The sequence below is a fragment of the Phascolarctos cinereus genome, unplaced genomic scaffold (genome assembly GCF_003287225.1).
Source record: "Phascolarctos cinereus isolate Bilbo 61053 unplaced genomic scaffold, phaCin_HiC Scaffold_4;HRSCAF=312, whole genome shotgun sequence".
Taxonomy (NCBI): domain Eukaryota; kingdom Metazoa; phylum Chordata; class Mammalia; order Diprotodontia; family Phascolarctidae; genus Phascolarctos; species Phascolarctos cinereus.
Window position 1 is genome coordinate 721,114,975 of NW_027555847.1, and position 16,847 is coordinate 721,131,821.

The 16,847-nt window shown below is 41.8% G+C and overlaps 1 protein-coding gene across 1 annotated transcript in view; it reads left to right on the forward strand.

Moving 5' to 3' along the window:
• Positions 1–16,847, forward strand: part of LOC110215229 (solute carrier family 5 member 4-like) — a 58,859-nt gene that overhangs the window by 21,516 nt on the left and 20,496 nt on the right. Inside the window, 2 exon segments of the mRNA XM_020996543.2 lie at positions 9,209–9,314; positions 14,455–14,535. Of these exon segments, the coding sequence (XP_020852202.1) occupies positions 9,209–9,314; positions 14,455–14,535 (187 nt within the window).

Consider the following 16,847-nt stretch of genomic DNA (forward strand, 5'->3'; position numbering starts at 1 on the left):
GGTCCCTTACAGTCCATTCTAGAACTCTATCAATCTTCCTGCTGAATCCCTATCATAAAAGGAAGGTGACCTATGTGTCTAAGTATACTACACAAGTATTGATTTTTTTTCCCAAAGCAACCTGTCAAAGATTGTCTACTGAGGCATAGATGGGCTGCATTCTGGAATGGTGGAGAGACCACCCACAGACAAAATCATACATTCTGGAAGTGTTAAAGCATTCATGGCAAATGAGAGCTGGTGGTATCATCACATCTAGCTCCTTCATTTCACAAATTAATAACCTGAGGCTTCTAGAGGGAAAGAGACTTGCCCAAGGTCACACAGGTAGTAACAGACAGAGTTGAAATTCAAAATGAGGCCTTCCTCTTCCAAACTCAGAACTTTTCCCACTACTTCCCCATCTTCTTAGTCTGAATTCCTCATGTCACATGAGAAAGCTGATGCCCAGTGACAGGAAGGTCCCAGAAACAGGATTCAAACCTAAATCCTGGGATTCCCAATTCAGTGTAGTCCTCTGGACTCCACAACTTTCTAGTCACATTAATCTGACCTCCCTGTTTAATGGAGAAGAAAACTGAGACCCAGAGAGGAGAAGCCAATGGCCAAGACCACCCAAGCAGTAAGTCACAGAGCCAGGGTTCAAGGTCAAATCTTTTGACTTCAAAATCAGGTACACTTTCCAGGAGAATGCTACACTGTTTCTCCATCATCTTGGTCTACCCCCTCTTTTTATAGATGAGGTTAAGTGAGAGCCAGAGAGAGAGAAGGAGGCTTCCTCAAGTCAATCCAGAGGCATAGCCAGGACAGGAGCCAGATTCTGACTCAGAGTCTGTCATGGTCCGAAAGATTTTGACCCCTCAAGGACCAGAGTACATGACAGGGTCTTCTGGAATGAATTCAGAGACTCAAGCATGCTTTGAGTCAAGGTGGCAAAGATTTATTGTAATGCTGTATAATGCACAAGGATTCTCAAGGAATCTTCCATGGTGGGCAGAGCTCCTTAGGGAACTTGCAACCTGGCAGGACTGATGCTAAAGCTTATATAGGAAAAGTACTGGATTTTGTGCCAAGTATGCTAATTAGGTGATAACATGCAGCTTTGGTCACAGGCATCATTCACACTGGGGATTTCCTAAGGGGTATGTTTTTGGTCTGTTATGTCTGAAATAAGATAGCTTCAGGAGTTGAAGTCTATAGCTTGACCTCTGGATTGTAAATGGCAACTGTGGGCATCAGTACTTGATACTTCTGCTGGTACAAAATAGTCCTATTCATAGAAGGGAAATTCTACAGAGGTCAGCTTGTTCTTGTAACAGGGAGAGATAGTTTACCTCACTGCTCTCACTCATGCGTTATTGCCAGAGATAGGATTCTTTGGCTGGAGAGAAAACTGTCAAGGATAGTGTTTCTCAGGCCAGAGAGGAATATGATATTGGAAGTGTGGTCTGAGTACAAGCAGTGAAGCACACCATCACTCACCCCTTAAACAGATGGGACCCAAAATCTTTTGGGGTAAAGGATGAAGGTCTCAGTTTCTGAAACTACTCCATCCTGGGATTGGCTGTAGAGCCATTCCTGCCTCATGAAGTCCCTCCATTCCAGGTGTCAGTGTTTTAGCCAGTATCCCAAACTTGGCTGATGCCAGGTCCAAAGGGTGATGAGTTGTAGTCTTGGACAGAGGCTGGTAACCAGCCTGACCAGTCATCTGGAAGTGAGGGCACTGAGTGTAGAGGAGATAAATCTAGCAAGGAGATTAAGCAGACAAGGGCCAAAAAGGAGTAAGCAGAAAATGACCAGAAGTGGGGTAAGTATGAGCTGTTCTGCCAACACAGCTATCTGAAATTTGGTTGAGCTATTGCTCTTCTTCTTCTTCTTCTTCTTCTTCTTCTTCTTCTTCTTCTTCTTCTTCTCCTTCTCCTTCTCCTTCTCCTTCTCCTTCTCCTTCTCCTTCTTCTTCTTCTTCTTCTTCTTCTTCTTCTTCTTCTTCTTCTTCTTCTTCTTCTTTGCAATTGGGGTTAAGTGACTTGCCCAGGGTCACACAGCTAGTGAGTATCATGTGTCTGAGTCCGGATTTGAATTCAAGTCCTCCTAACTCCAGAGCCAGTGCTCTATCCACTGCACCACCTAGATGCCCCTATATTGCCTTTCTTCTTAAAATACTGTCATACTTCCTCACACCCTCTCAAAATACTTAAACCATCTGAATTTGGCACAAAGGTACCCAGAGCAACTATCCATGGATGACAGGAGTGACTTGGATATCCCCCATTTGTCCACAAACTTTCTTGTCTACCTTCCATATTTTCAATCAAACCTTTATTTATCTTTCTAAATCTTTTGAACCCATTACTCAGACTGCTCAACATTCCTTTATATTTCAACCATAGCACAAGATAGCTCATAAGTTGTTACTCTTCACTAACATAATTGTATTGCCTTAAAAAAAGAGATTCCTAACTTCAACCTCAGAACTAAATAGATACACCTTTATTTCACAAGCTTGTTTATCTTTCTCTAATTACACTCACTGTGAAAGAAAGAGATACTTCAGAAATTGAATCTTTTACGTATCATAAGTTCAAACATTAATTTTAACTCTTATTTAGGAATGATTGTAAAATGATTAATGATTACAAATTCAGATCAAAATAGCAAGATCTCACATACTTACATTATGCTCATGTCTTTTACTGACCACTTGCTCTGATCGTAGAAATTTGCTATAAAAGGAAAAGGCAGGGACATGCAACATACCAAATATAACAGGATAGAATGTCCTTAGCTCTGTTTGAATTTAGATAAGAGTCACAGTTCTCCAACCATGCAGTATCAATACCACCTCAAATCAGGCTCGGGAATAGTCATGTGAGAAACATTTCTTTTCAAAAGAACACAATGGGGAAACTGAGCCAGGAAGATCCCATCCTAGATTGAGGCTAAGATTGTCCTTATGGATTTTTCCCAGATGCAGACCTCCACCTGTTAACAATACAGGATCACATTCCCTCCAAGTAGCTTGTGACATTTTTCTCAGGTACTGATTTAATGCAGACAATGATACACAAATTCAAACTCAGAATTAGTTACAGTCCCAAGAGCCTTTAACCTCAAACAGTAAGTTTCACTAACCACGGCTTAGACTCAGATACAGTCAATTTTACTCTCGTGGAGTTGCAATAAGCAATAAAGATTTACCAGAACTCACATACATAAGGGATTCCATCTCAAATTTAAACTTGTCCTCATGTAAAAGCCAATCATTAGAAATCCTTTCTCTCTATTATACATAAACTTGCAACTTCTGAGCAAGCCAAGTTCATTGTTTAGGAACTCCATACCCCAAACAAGTTCTTTTCCCAAGGCTGATGACCTTGCCCACACAGATGGTTTTCAGGGACCTTGGCAAGTTTACAAAATAAGGGGAATTGCCATGGACCCAGGGGAGGGCTGCTATTGGCGCCCCTGCCTTCTGATCCTCATACTCCAAGGAGGACTGTTATGAATGGGCAGAACCAATCTGGATAAAGCTTTCACCCAGTCCTCTCCTTTTCACACATAGTAATCAATGAACAATTTTAGTTTTTAGAATTAAAACAGTAACCCCAAATGACTTAACCCCTTAGTTAACAATCTTACAACTTTCATAAGTGATAGCCAAATTGTTTTAGTTGTAACCTCCTCTTTAACTATAGGCAAAGGCAGAAATATCTGGTTTTCTAAATGGTAGTTATAAAACATTATAAGACAGGATTAGCAGGGGTGATAAAATAACATAACTGGTTTTACACAATTTTCCCATCATACTTTAGTTTCTTTCAGTTCCTACTTTAACAGCATCCAAATTATGAAAAGTTGCTTGACATAACTGATCCAAAAGTTTACCAATTTGAAGTAATATTATGTACTTGAAACAAACACCTTACCACTCAGGTGACTCCAATTCTGTTGAATACATTTCCAAATTACCTTACATAGAAAACTGGGTATTTCATCACCTTTGGCCTTGTATACTGGTCCCATCTGATTAAGGAACCAATAATAACAGTTAATATTTATAGTGTCCACCCTCTGCCAGGCATTGTGTTCAGCACCTTCCAATCATGTGAGGTAAACTGAGGTAACTTGCTTAATGTCACCCAGTTAATAAATTTCAGATCCATACATTTTCCCAACTTGCCTTAGTGCCAAATAGTATAATAAAGTCTGACTTTAGCAGCAAATTAGGAATGCAACATTTCCCTTAAAAAAGATCAGAATGGGTAAAAACAGCGATTTGCTTGAGCTCTCACCCAAACCCCTCTAAATACCTGTAAAAATGGCTCTAAACAAATTCCAAAGCAGCAGAACCTACAAAAAGACAGAGTGAAACAAATTTCCAGCCCAAGACAACCTAGATGGTTGATTTGAAAGGTCTATTGCACCAGTCTAGTAGAGGAACGCAGTTCAGCATGGGTGTACAGGCAAATCAGGCCTCAGCAAACCTGGAGCAGCCCTCAGAAGACTGAATCATGGGCAGTTGTGGTAGTTTCCAGACTTCTCAACCCATGAATGCCAAAGAGAACTTAGAAGGTCAGTAGGAAAGGTCTGTGACCACGGTGAGAGAGAAGCTAGGTTGTGCTGCCATGGTGGTGGTGGTGGACAGGGAATCTTCCTCACAGTTCCAAGGCAAAAAAGAGTGCTTATGGTCACTTATAGACCAGAGCACAGGCCAGGAAAGAAGTAAATACCTCACCCTTGATCGAACCACCTTGGAAGAACTGAAAATTTGCAGGTCCCTAGAAGTATCTCTAAAAACAGCTGCACGACCCCCCCCAAAGCTTGGTACAGTACATTCTTCACACTGGAAGCAGACCCCCTACCTTAGCAAAGAGTTTAAAACTCAAGTAATTGGCTGGGATCATGAGCAAACTGCACAAAAAGTCAGACTATAGAATCTTTCTTTGGTGACAAAGAAGACCAAAACATACAACCAAAAGAAGACAACAAAGTCAAAACTCCTACATTTCAAAGCCTCCAAGAAAAATATGAATCAGTCCCAGGAAGAGCTCAAAAAGGATTTTGAGAAGCAAGTGAGAGAAGTAGGGGAAAAACTTGGAAGAGAAATGAGAGTGATGCAAGAAAATCATGAAAAACAAGTCAACAGCTTGCTAAAGGAGACCCAAAAAAGTACTGAAGAAAATAACACCTTAAAAATAGCCTAGCCTAAACAGGAAAAGTGGTCCAAAAAGCAAATGCGGAGAAGAATGCCCTAAAAAGCAAAATTGGCCAAATGGAAAAGGAAGTCCAAAAGCTCACTGAAGAAAATACTTCCTCAAAAATTAGAATGGAGCAATTGAAAGCTAGTGACTTTATGAGAAATCAAGATATAAAACAAAACCAAAAGAATGAAAAAATAGAAGACAATGTGAAATGTCTTATTGGAAAAAACAACTGAGCTGGAAAATAGATCCAGGAGAGAGAATTTAAAAATTATTGGACTATCTGAAAGCCATGATCAAAAAAATAGCCTAGACATCATCTTTCAAGAAATTATCAAGGAAACTGCCCTGATATTTTAGAATCAGAGGGCAAAATAGAAATTGAAAGAATCCACCAATCACCTCCTGAAAGAAATCCCCAAAGGAAAACTCCTAGTAATATTGTAGCCAAATTCCAGAGTTCCCAGGTCAAGGAGAAAATATTGCAAGTAGCCATAAAGAAACAATTTAAGTATTGTGGAAACACAATCAGGATAACACATGATTTAGCAGCTTCTACATTAAGGGACCAGAGGGCTTGGAATATAATATTCTGGAGGGCAAAGGAGATAGGATTACAACCAAGAATCACCTACTCAGCAAAACTGAGTATAATCCTTCAGGGGCAAAAATGGATATTCAGTGAAATAGAGGACTTTCAAGCATAATTGATGAAAAGACCAGAGCTGAACAGAAAATTTGACTTTCAAATACAAGACTCAAGAGAAGCATGAAAAGGTAAACAGGAAAGAGAAATCTTAAGGGACTTATTAAGGTTGAACTGTTTACATTCCGCATGGAAAGATGGTATTTGTAACTCATGAGTCCTTTGTCAGTATTAGGGTAGTGGGAGGGAAAAATTATATGTATATGTAAATCAATAGATAGATAAATAGAAGGCACAGGGAAAGTTGAAGATGAAGAGGGTGATATCTGGAGAATAAAATTAAGGGGTGAGAGAAGATTATACTGGGAGAAGGTGCAAGGGAGAGGTAGAATGGAGCAAATTATCTCACATGAAACAGACAAGAAAAGGCTTTTACAGTGGAGAGGAAATGGGGGAAGGTGAGAGGGAATGAGTGAATCTTATTCTCATTGGATTTGGCTTAAGGAGGGAATAACATAAGCACTCAATTGGATATGGAAATCTATCTTACCCTACTGGAAAATAGGTGGGGAGAGAAGGGGACAAGAGAGCAGGGGGATGATAGAAGGGATTGCAGATTGGGGGAAGGGGTAATCAGAAGCAAACACATCTAAGGAGGGACAAGGTTAAAAGAGAGAATAGAATAAATGGGGGGGAGGATAGGATCAAGGGAAATCTAGTTAGTTTTTCACAACATGACTACTATGGAAGTGTTTTGCACGATTACACATGTATAACTTGTATTTAGTTGCTTATCTTCTCAATGAAGGTGGATGGAGAGGGAGGAAGGGAGAAAATTAGGAACCCAAAGTTTTAAAAAGAAATGTTAAAAAATTGTTTTCACGTGCAACTGGGAAATAAGATACACAGGTAATGGGATATAGAAATCTATCCTGCCCTACAGGAAAATTGAAGGAAAAGGGGGTAATAGAAGAGGTGGGGAGATAGAAGGGAGGGCAGATTAGGGGAAGGAGTATTCAGAATGCATGCCATCTTCGGGCAGGGAGAGGGACGAGATGGGGAGATAATTTGGAACTTAAAATCTTGTGGAAGTGAATGTTGAAAAGTAAAAATAAAATAAATTAATTTAAAAAAAAACATGTTTGGCCCCAGAGAAGGGAGGAGAAAAGGCACCTCCCTCTCTTCTTCGTAAAGATAGAGGGCCATGGATATGGGATATTGTCCTCACAGTGGGATTCATTTGATGTAATATTTGTCTCCCCTAATTGAAATGTGAGCTGCTTGACAGAAGGAATTGAATAGCTTTTCTATACGTATCTTTACGGCTTAATACAGTGTTTGGCACCTAGTAAGCAATTAAAAAAATGCTCTTCTATTCCAAAAAAAAAAAAAAGAAGAAGACGAAAATGAATTTAGTTACCTTTTGTTTGTGTTCCAGTACACAAAAACTTTTTTTTCTTTTATGTGAGGTAGGAAAGATTAAGTTCTATTCAACCTGCCTCTCTTTGATCTGAGAGTAAAAGGTTCCCCCTTTCTTTCTTGTCTCTTTTCCCGCATTTAAAATTTGGCCAGAATTGGAATGTAGAGAGAGAGAAAATTTTTACCAACAATTTTCCAGAAGTTTCCAAACTGTTTACTCTCAAACCCTCTGTTCACACAGTCCGTGCAGACAGGTTATGCCTTTCTTTCTCCCCATGCTCCTCTCATTCCTACATGATTAAACTTTCTTGACTTTCCTTCTACCTACCTATCCCTCTGGTGGACTTTGATTAAAGTCCCTTTAAAACTGCACATATCTTATTTCTTTCCAATTCTGATCTGACACTTCTCTTACCTTTCTCGACCTGCCTTTACCAATCATATAACCTAAACAGTAAAATGTTTCTCTCTCTATGTCTCTCCTGTCTCCCCACTTCTCTGAGGCCCCTGTAATCAGGGAGGGAGAGAAAGAAAGTGGAATTCCAAAGTCCAGCTGCAGCCCTTGAATGTTACTCTTGCTGGCTGGCTGCATTTTGAACCCTATAGGGTGTCAGATTACACATAGAAACTCACTCACACCACACAGAGCCACAAATGCAGAACAGATACAGGATACAGGATAATACAGATAATGACAGAGAGAATCCAAAAGCTCAGAGAGTCTTGTCAGAAATCCCCTCCATAAATCAGACAACTTTTTTTTCATGGTCCTCCAGATAGTATAGAAGCCAGGCAAAATATTCCTTTATAAGGTCTTGGAGACTGAGCTTTCTCCAGTTCTGTAAAAGATAACCTGGGGCAGATCCTTGAGTGTAGGGGGGAGGGGAGAATTTGACCATTTCTGTGCCTACATGCCTTAGAGAGAAAGGGAAGGAAACCAATAAGCACCTGTAGCCAGTTGCCTCAACCAGCATCCTGGAGAGGGAGAAAAATGATCTGCAGATGTTCCCAAAAGAAGGCATACTGTGTTAAGAGGGAATTCTGCGAGAGCCTGTTGCAGGTTCAACCCAAAGCCTTTACAAATCTTCCTAGTTGCTTGAAAGGTGACCCAACTACAGGGCAAGGGGAGGGTAGGCTTACGTTGAGTCAGAGAATACCTGAGACTTTAGACAGGCCCCACGTTGAGTGCCAAAAATATTGTGGTCTGAGAAAATATTGTGGTCCCCTCAAAGACCAGAGTACAGGACAGGGTCTTCTGGAATGAATTCATAGACTCAAGCATTCTTTGAGTCAAGGTAGCAAAGACTTATTGTAATGCTGTATAATGCACAAGGATTCTCAAGGAATCTTCCATGGTGGGCAGAGCTCCTTAGGGAACTTGCAACCTGGCAGGACTGATGCTAAAGCTTATATAGGAAAAGTACTGGATTTTGTGCCAAGTATGCTAATTAGGTGATAACATGCAGCTTTGGTCACAGGCATCATTCACACTGGGGATTTCCTAAGGGGTATGTTTTTGGTCTGTTATGTCGGAATAGCTTCAGGAGTTGAAGTCTATAGCTTGACCTCTGGATTGTAAATGGCAACTGTGGGCATCAGTACTTGATACTTCTGCTGGTACAAGATAGTCCTGTTCATAGAAGGGAAATTCTACAGAGGTCAGCTTGTTCTTGTGGCAGGGAGAGATAGTTTGCCTCACTGCTCCCACTCATGAGTTATTGCCAGAGATAGGATTCTTCGGCTGGAGAGAAAACTGTCAAGTATAGTGTTTCTCAGGCCAGAGAGGAATATGATATTGGAAGTGTGGTCTGAGTACAAGCAACCAAAACCCCCATCAAATCCAGGTCTCTAACCCAGAACATTTTATTTCTTCAGTCATCATTATCCCCTCAGCAGTCATAAACCTCCATTCTCCTTGATCCTGATGTCTTCTCATTCTCAGGGAAACATGTTCTCGGGAGCCATATTCATCAACCTGGCCCTCGGGTTGGATCTTTATGTAGCTATCATCATCCTATTGGTCATCACAGGGATCTTCACTATTACAGGTGAGTCCTTCAGCCTCTGCTGGGTGTTCTCTATCTGACTCACTGCACTCTAGGCCCCTGGACTCCTCAAGGCACTACCTGCCACATGAGGCCTGATTGAATAAACTTGAGGTGTTTAGACTGGAGGAAAGAAGCCTTAGGGGGCCCATGATCCCTAACTTCAAGCATTTGAAAGGGTGTCCTGGAGAAGAGGGATTACATATGTTTGTTTTGCTTTGACCCTCAAGGCAGAACCCAAAGTAATGAGTGAACAGTATGAAGAGGCAAATTTGGGCTGAATGGATGAGAGAACTTTGTAACTGTAAGAGCTGCCCCAAGGTAGGACAAGCTGCCTCCAGAGGTAGTGAGTTCCCCATCACTGGGGACCTTCAAGCAGAGATTGCATAATCACTTGTCAGAGGTATTATCATAGGTATTCTTTGGGGACCTGGGCCAGGCTAAATGGCCACTGAGGCTCATTGCAGCTCTGAGATTTTGTGCTTCTGTTACTAAGGTAAGGAAGAAGGAATATAGTCTAAAATAAGATAGCAAAAGGCCTGGGTTTGACTGTTGGTTCTGCTTTTGTGAGATGTTGGGCAAGTCATGATCCTTCTCCAAGCCAGAGTTTCCTCAACTGTAAAACAAAGGTTGTAGAGCTGGAAGGGACTTCTGAGATCATCAAGTAGCAGTCCTATGGGCCTATGCTGCAAGGAGACAGCACCCATTCATCTCCCATCTGTGACCTGGGCAAAGCCCAACCCAAAATAATGCAGCTGCAGGCCTAGTTGCTGGGACCTAAGCACCTGTGGGTTGAAGAAGAGGGCCAAAAAGCCAGGGTCAAGAGTTCCACTTCTGGGAGCCAAGATGACAGAGTAAGAAGTAAGTTGCTCTTACCATACTTTATTAACCTCTGAAAGCCCAGAAAATATCACCACAGAAAAACCCCGGAACAGCTGAATCAGAAGAAAGACTTGGTGCAGCAGTCCAGTAGCCCAAGTAGCTTGAGGGATTAATGGGAAAGGCCCCTCTTGCCCTGAGGGAAGGGGGAGCAGTACAGCATGGGAGGCATCCCAACAAGCTAGCAGAAAACCCCAGCTCAGCATAGCAGGGGGAGATCTTGAAACCCAGATGGTGGAACAGGCAAAAACCAGCACCGGGATCCCTGGGTACCTCAGTATAGTCAGGAGAACCAGTGGAAACTGGCTTGGAAAACCACCATATGCCTTGGTGTTCTACAGCAGTCAAGTCTCCCAGTGCCTCAGCAAAACTCTGGGAAGTGCTCCAAGGGGGAAAGCCCCAGATGGAGAAACATCCTGCAGCAATGAAACATCCATCTGAAAGGAGCCGAAGAAAGCAAAAGGAGGGAAAGGAAAGGCCTGAGTGAGCAGGCAACCTCCAGGGCCCAGACTATCCAATCTTACCCCAAGAGTTCTAGTGTTGCTGATTCCAGCACAATGCCAGGTAACCTGCCAGAACCCTACAGTCTCCACCTGCCAGCAGTTGAAGCCCTAGCACACAAAGCCAATAACCAGGCTCCCAGCACAAGAAGCTTGGATCAGTGTCCCCTGCTCCCCAGCAGGAGACCTTGATCTTTTTAAAGGCCAGGAAATAAACAAACACCATGAGCAAGAAGAAATATACCATAGATTCTTATTATGGGGACAGTGATGATCAAGGCAGAAATTCTGAAGAGGACAACACAATCAACAAACCCACATCTGGAACCTCAAAAAAGAATACGAACTGAACTGAAACCCAAAAAGCCTACTTGGAAGAGCTCAAGAAGGATTTTAAAATTCAAATAAGAGGTAGAAGAAAAATTGGGAAAAGAAATGAGAGGTCTGCAAGAGAGAGAAAAGGAAGGACAAAAATTAGCTACAGAAAACAAATCCTTAAAACATACAATTGGCCAAATGGAAAAAAAAGGACACTGAATAAAACAACTCCTTAAAAAGCACAATTGGCCAAATGGAAAAGGAGACAGAAAAACTCACTGAAGAGAACTCCTTAAAAAATAAAATGGGCCAAATGGAAAAGGAGGTACAAAATCTAATAGAAGAAAACAATTTGTTAAAAATTAGAATTGAGCAAATGGAAGCTAATGACTCTATGAGAGAGCAAGAATCAGTCAAACAGAAACAAAAGAATGAAAAAAATAGATGAAAATGGAAAATACTTCACTGATAAAACAAGTGACCTGGAAAATAGATCTAGGACAAACAATTTAAAAATTATTGGTCAACCTGAAAATCACAATGGAAAAAAAAGCCTGGACAGCATCTTTCAGGAAATCATCAAGGAAAATTGCCCTGAAGTCCTAGAACCAGAGGGTTAAAATAGCCATAGAAAGAGTCCACTGATCATCTCCTGAAAGAGCTCCCAAATTGAAAACTCCAAGGAATTTAGTAGCCAAATTCCAAAACTATAGGTCAACTTTGAAAGAAACAATTTACGTATTATGGAACCACAGTCAGGATTACACAGGACCTTGCAGCTTCTACATTAAAAGACCGTAGGGCGTGGAATACAATATTCCACAAGACAAAGGAGCTTGGATTACAACCAAGGATCAATTACCCAGCAAAAATGAGCACAATATTTCAGGGGAAAAGAAGGACATTCAACAAAATAGGGGACTTCCAAACTTTCCTGATAAAAAGACCAGAGCTCAACAGAAAATTTGATCTGCAAATACAAGACTCAAGAGAGACATAAAAAGGGAAACAGGACAGAAAAAAACAACAATATGTTATTAATAAGGGCAAATTGTTTACATCACCAGAAGGGAAAATGACACTTGCAATTTATTTTTTTTCTTTTAGGCAATTGGGGTTAAGTGACTTGCCCATGGTCACATATATAAGTGTCAAGTGTTTGTCTGAGGCCGGATTGAACTCAGTCCTCCTGACTTCAGGGCCGGTGCTCTATCCACTGTGCCAACTAGCTGCCCCCCACTTGCAACTCTTGAGAACTGTATTATTATTAAACCATTTTAAAGGGATTTACATAGAGGGGGTAGGTGCAGTTTGACTTCGATGTAATTATAAAAAATTCTAATCAAATGGGTTAAATGGATCTAAGTAAGAGGAATCTTATCTGACTAAGAAAATGACTGAGAGAAAAGGAAAGGAGGAGGTAGACAAGGGTAAATTACATTACAGGAAAAGGCACAAAAACCTATTACAGTAGAGGGAAAGAAGGGAGGGAGATGAGCATTCTTTGAACCTTACTCTCATCAGATTTAGCTCAAGGAAGGAATGACATAATCAATTAGGTATAGAAATCTAACTTGCTCTATAGGCTGTAGGAGGGAAAAGTGGAAAGAAAAGGGAGGGGGATAGAGGGGAGGGAAGAATTAGTAAGAATAAAAGGGAAGAAGAGGGAGGGGACTAATAGAAGGGAGGTTGGACTGAGGGAGGTGGTGGTAGTAAACAAAACACTAGTGAGGAGGGAAAGGGAGAAAGGAGAAAGAAAAGCATAAACAAGGGGGAGATAGGAAGGAGAGAAAGACACAGATACTAATCATAACTGTGAATGTGAATGGGATGAACTCTCCAATAAAACGGAAGTGGATAGCAGAATGGATTAAAAACCATGATCCTACAATACGTTGTTTACAGGAAACACATTTGAAACAGGGACACACACACAGGGTAAAGGTAAAAGGCTGGAGTAAAATATATTATGCTTCAGCTGAAGTAAAAAAATCAGGGGTAGCAATCCTGATCTCAGACAAAGCAAAAGTAAAAATAGATCTTATCAAAAGAGATAAGGAAGGAAACTACATCCTGCTAAAAGGCACCATAGACAATGAAGTAACATCATTACTAAGCACATATGCTCCAAATGGTATAGCATCCAAATTCTGAGAAATTCAGAGAGTTACAGAAAGAAATAGTCAGCAAAACTATGCTAGTGGGGGACTCCAACCTTCCCCTCTCTGAACTAGATAAATCTAACCACAAAATAAACAAGAAAAAAGTTAAGGAGGTGAATATAGTATAAGAGCAGGGGTCAAGAATTTAGAGGAATGCTGGGAAGAGACAGGTGTGTATAATCCAAGGCAGCTAGTGAATGTCCACTGAAGGGGATCCAGAAGCATCACATACACGCGCGCGCACACACACACACACACACACACACACACACACGCGCACATGCACACACTGAACACCAGGGTCAACCCAATGGGTCACACCAACCCAATCAGTCCAGGCAATGCAGCATCACACAAAGAGCTTGTGGCTGCATTTAGGGGGCTTGGTTCCACATCCCAGCTCCTCTACCTGAGTAGTTTAAGGTGGGTCAGTATCCTTTTCTGGACTTCATTTTCTTCCTCTGTAAAATAAGTAGGTTGGACAAGGTGTCCCCTGTGGCTCTAAATCTCATGGACACCAACAACTGACAGGTAGATAGGGCTTCACACTGTCTTACACAGCCTCACAGCAACCCTGGGTGAGTTGGGCACTAGAGGTGGGACCATAGATTTGGAACCAGAAGGGACCTTAAAGGTGCTGAGTTTTGACTTCCTCATTACACTGGGGAGTAACAAAGGCTTGGAGAAGTGAAGATACCTGTCCCAAGCCACACAGGCTAGTGCCTAGCACAGAGTAGGTGCTTAATGAATCTATTTATTCAATGGATTCATTCATTCATTCATTCAAATTCAATAGAATTCATCTATTGATGAATTGGTTGATTGATTTGGCAAAGCTCAGATTTCAACCCAGGTCCTTGGACTCCTAATCCACCCTTCTCTTCACTGTATAATACTATTATTATCTTTACTTTTATAGATGAGGAAACTGAGAATCACAGAGTTTAAGTGGCTTGACTTGGGGCACAAAGCTAGTAAGGGCCAAGGGCAGGATGCAAACCCAGGTCTCTCTAGACTTCATGGTCACTGCTACATCTACTACACCGGATCATACCTGATTCCTGGCCATTACAACAGAGAATTGGGTCACGGCTCGGGGAAATCTGAGAGAGAACCAGGGGGACACAGAACCAAAGGACTCTTTGAGTTCAAATCAGTTCAGGCCATAGCAGAAAGCCAGGAGTGTGGGAGACACAAATTAAAGCAGCGATGGTTTCTGTGTTACCACACTGCGCTCCTTCTACTGGAATCCAACGTCCTCATTTCTCTCCTCATCCTTGGCAGGTGGCTTGGCCTCTGTGATTTACACTGATGCCATGCAGGCGGTCATTATGCTGGTTGGTGCTTTCATCCTCACTGGCTATGGTAAGTAAAGCCAGGCAAGGCCAGAGACCTCCCTGGGGAATGGAGGGTGGACCTGGAGCAGTAGGAGGCATTGGATGAGATCCATAAGCCTTCTGTTCCTGGCTCTGTCTGTCTATCCATCTTCTCTGTGGTTTCTATTTCTGTTCTCTGGAAATCGATTTTAGCAGTGAAGGACTCTAGGGAGGACAGGAAGAGTCCACTTTATCATGGAGAGCAGTGTGGTCTAGTAGAGAGGGCACTGGCCCTAGATTCAAATCCCAGCTTTGGCATTAACTCTGATCCTGGCCAAGTCGCTTGCACTCACTTTGCTTCAGTGTCCTTGTAAAATGATAGGATTGGACTTGTTGACCTCTGAAGGTCTTTCAAATTCTACATCTATAATTAGACTGTGGCCTACATGTGGCCTCAACTCCCAACTCTTCCCCAATATACTCTTGTCCCTGTGATGGATTGCTTACTCCACCTACATCCACTTTAGTATTTCAGGGTAATGTTCCCAGAGGTGTGGCCAGCCTCTCTCTGTCTCTGCTCTGCCTCTGCATGTCTCTCCTTCCTTCCCTCTCTCTCTCTATCTTCATCCTAGGGGTAACACTGGTGTTTGTGTGTGTACATGTATACATTTCTGCTATATGCCAATAGAGTTTCTGAGCACCGTTTGTTTCACTTCCCATTTATACTGAATTAGTTACCATGACACCATTAATTTTTAAACATAAAAAGTTTCCTAAACGGCAAGGCAAATGCAACAATCATCATAACATTTACTTGATAAAAGACAAAAGCAAAAATAATAATTTTTAGCCAAGATAAGACAAATTATGAATAACCAAACATCCTCCCAGGAACCTGGGTCATACTTTTACCAGTGCATACCAGTCTCCATATGGAAAATCAGGCATAAGCTTAAAGAAGATTCATTTCCTCCTTATCTTGCAATAGGTATTCACAGATGCCTGAACCTCCTTCGGTGATTTGGAGACCAATTTCCCTTCTGTTATTAATACATTCCTTGTTGGTCATCTGCTTCTACTCAAGGTTTTTGTTAGATTTTTCTTCTTCCTGAGATTTTGGTTACTTCAATTTTTTCTTTTCTTTTCCTCTGTTGTTCACTTTTTGACTCCCTTCCCTTTGATGGCAGTTTCTCTGGGAGCTGGCCCTCAAAGCTGTCTCAATATCCTATCACACTAGGGTTAATTTATAGTTCACTAATCTTTGCCACAGGTGACTTCTGGAAAAATCAGAATTTGTCCCAGTTGTATGCTTTGCTCTTTCCCTTAGATTTAATGGAGTGCCACAAATTCCCTCTGCCCTAAACACCCCCCCCCCACAACACACAATGACATCCTGCCCCCTTGTCTGGTGAAGCTCTGTTGTGGCACCTCTCCTTGATGCTGCCATGATCCCTCTTGCTGCTATCACAACCTGATCAAATTTATTCAGCTTGGCTTTCCTTGGCAGCATGGAGGAAGGTGGTAGAGTGTGTAGTTGAGTTCTGTTGCACTTCTGTGAGTGGGCTTGTGCAGCCTGGCTGCCTGGTGGGAGTGAGGGAGGGGGTGCTAGGTGAGCATGGAATGGGAGTAGATATTAGACTTCTCTATTATTAGTTCATTGAGTTTTTGCCTTGTATGGGTTCTTGGTGCCCTACACACTGGAGACAGATAAAGTTGTTTATCTTTTGCACGTAATTCCTATTTTGGAGAGGTATGAGAGTACCCCATGAAAGTCTAATTGTGAGTTACATAGGCCCTGTTCAGGGTCAGAGTCTAGTTCCCTATACTTTCTGGGTGAGTGGGGGTCCTATTGTGGGACTTCAGAGTGTTCTGTGTGCTGTTGGGTCTTGGCAGTCCTGAGGAAGTGGTCTTGTGCTAACAAAGTCTATAGTAGTTCAGTGGTCTACGATGTAACTTTCTTCTTGTACCTATATCACTCAGTCAAGAAACATTTATTAAGCACTTACTACTTGCCAGGCACTGTGATAAGCACTGGGACATTGTGATGAGAGGTGAACAAACAGGAATGCCATGCTGGAAACTAGCCAGTACTTCAAAGATCTTTAATTTCATTGTTGGAATCCACCTTTCCCCTTCTCCCTATCCTGATGCAGATCACAACTCTTTCATACCTCGGGAGACAATTCATACACACTCCTAGAGCAAAACCATCCAACCTACTACCCCACCCCATGCCAAGAGCAAAAAATCAAGCAAGCAACAAGGATCATCTGGCAAAACAACTAGAGATGAGCTTCTCCGAACGCGGTTCAAGTTCTTAGATGACAAGCACACATCCTCCATCACCAAGCCAGCACTCAA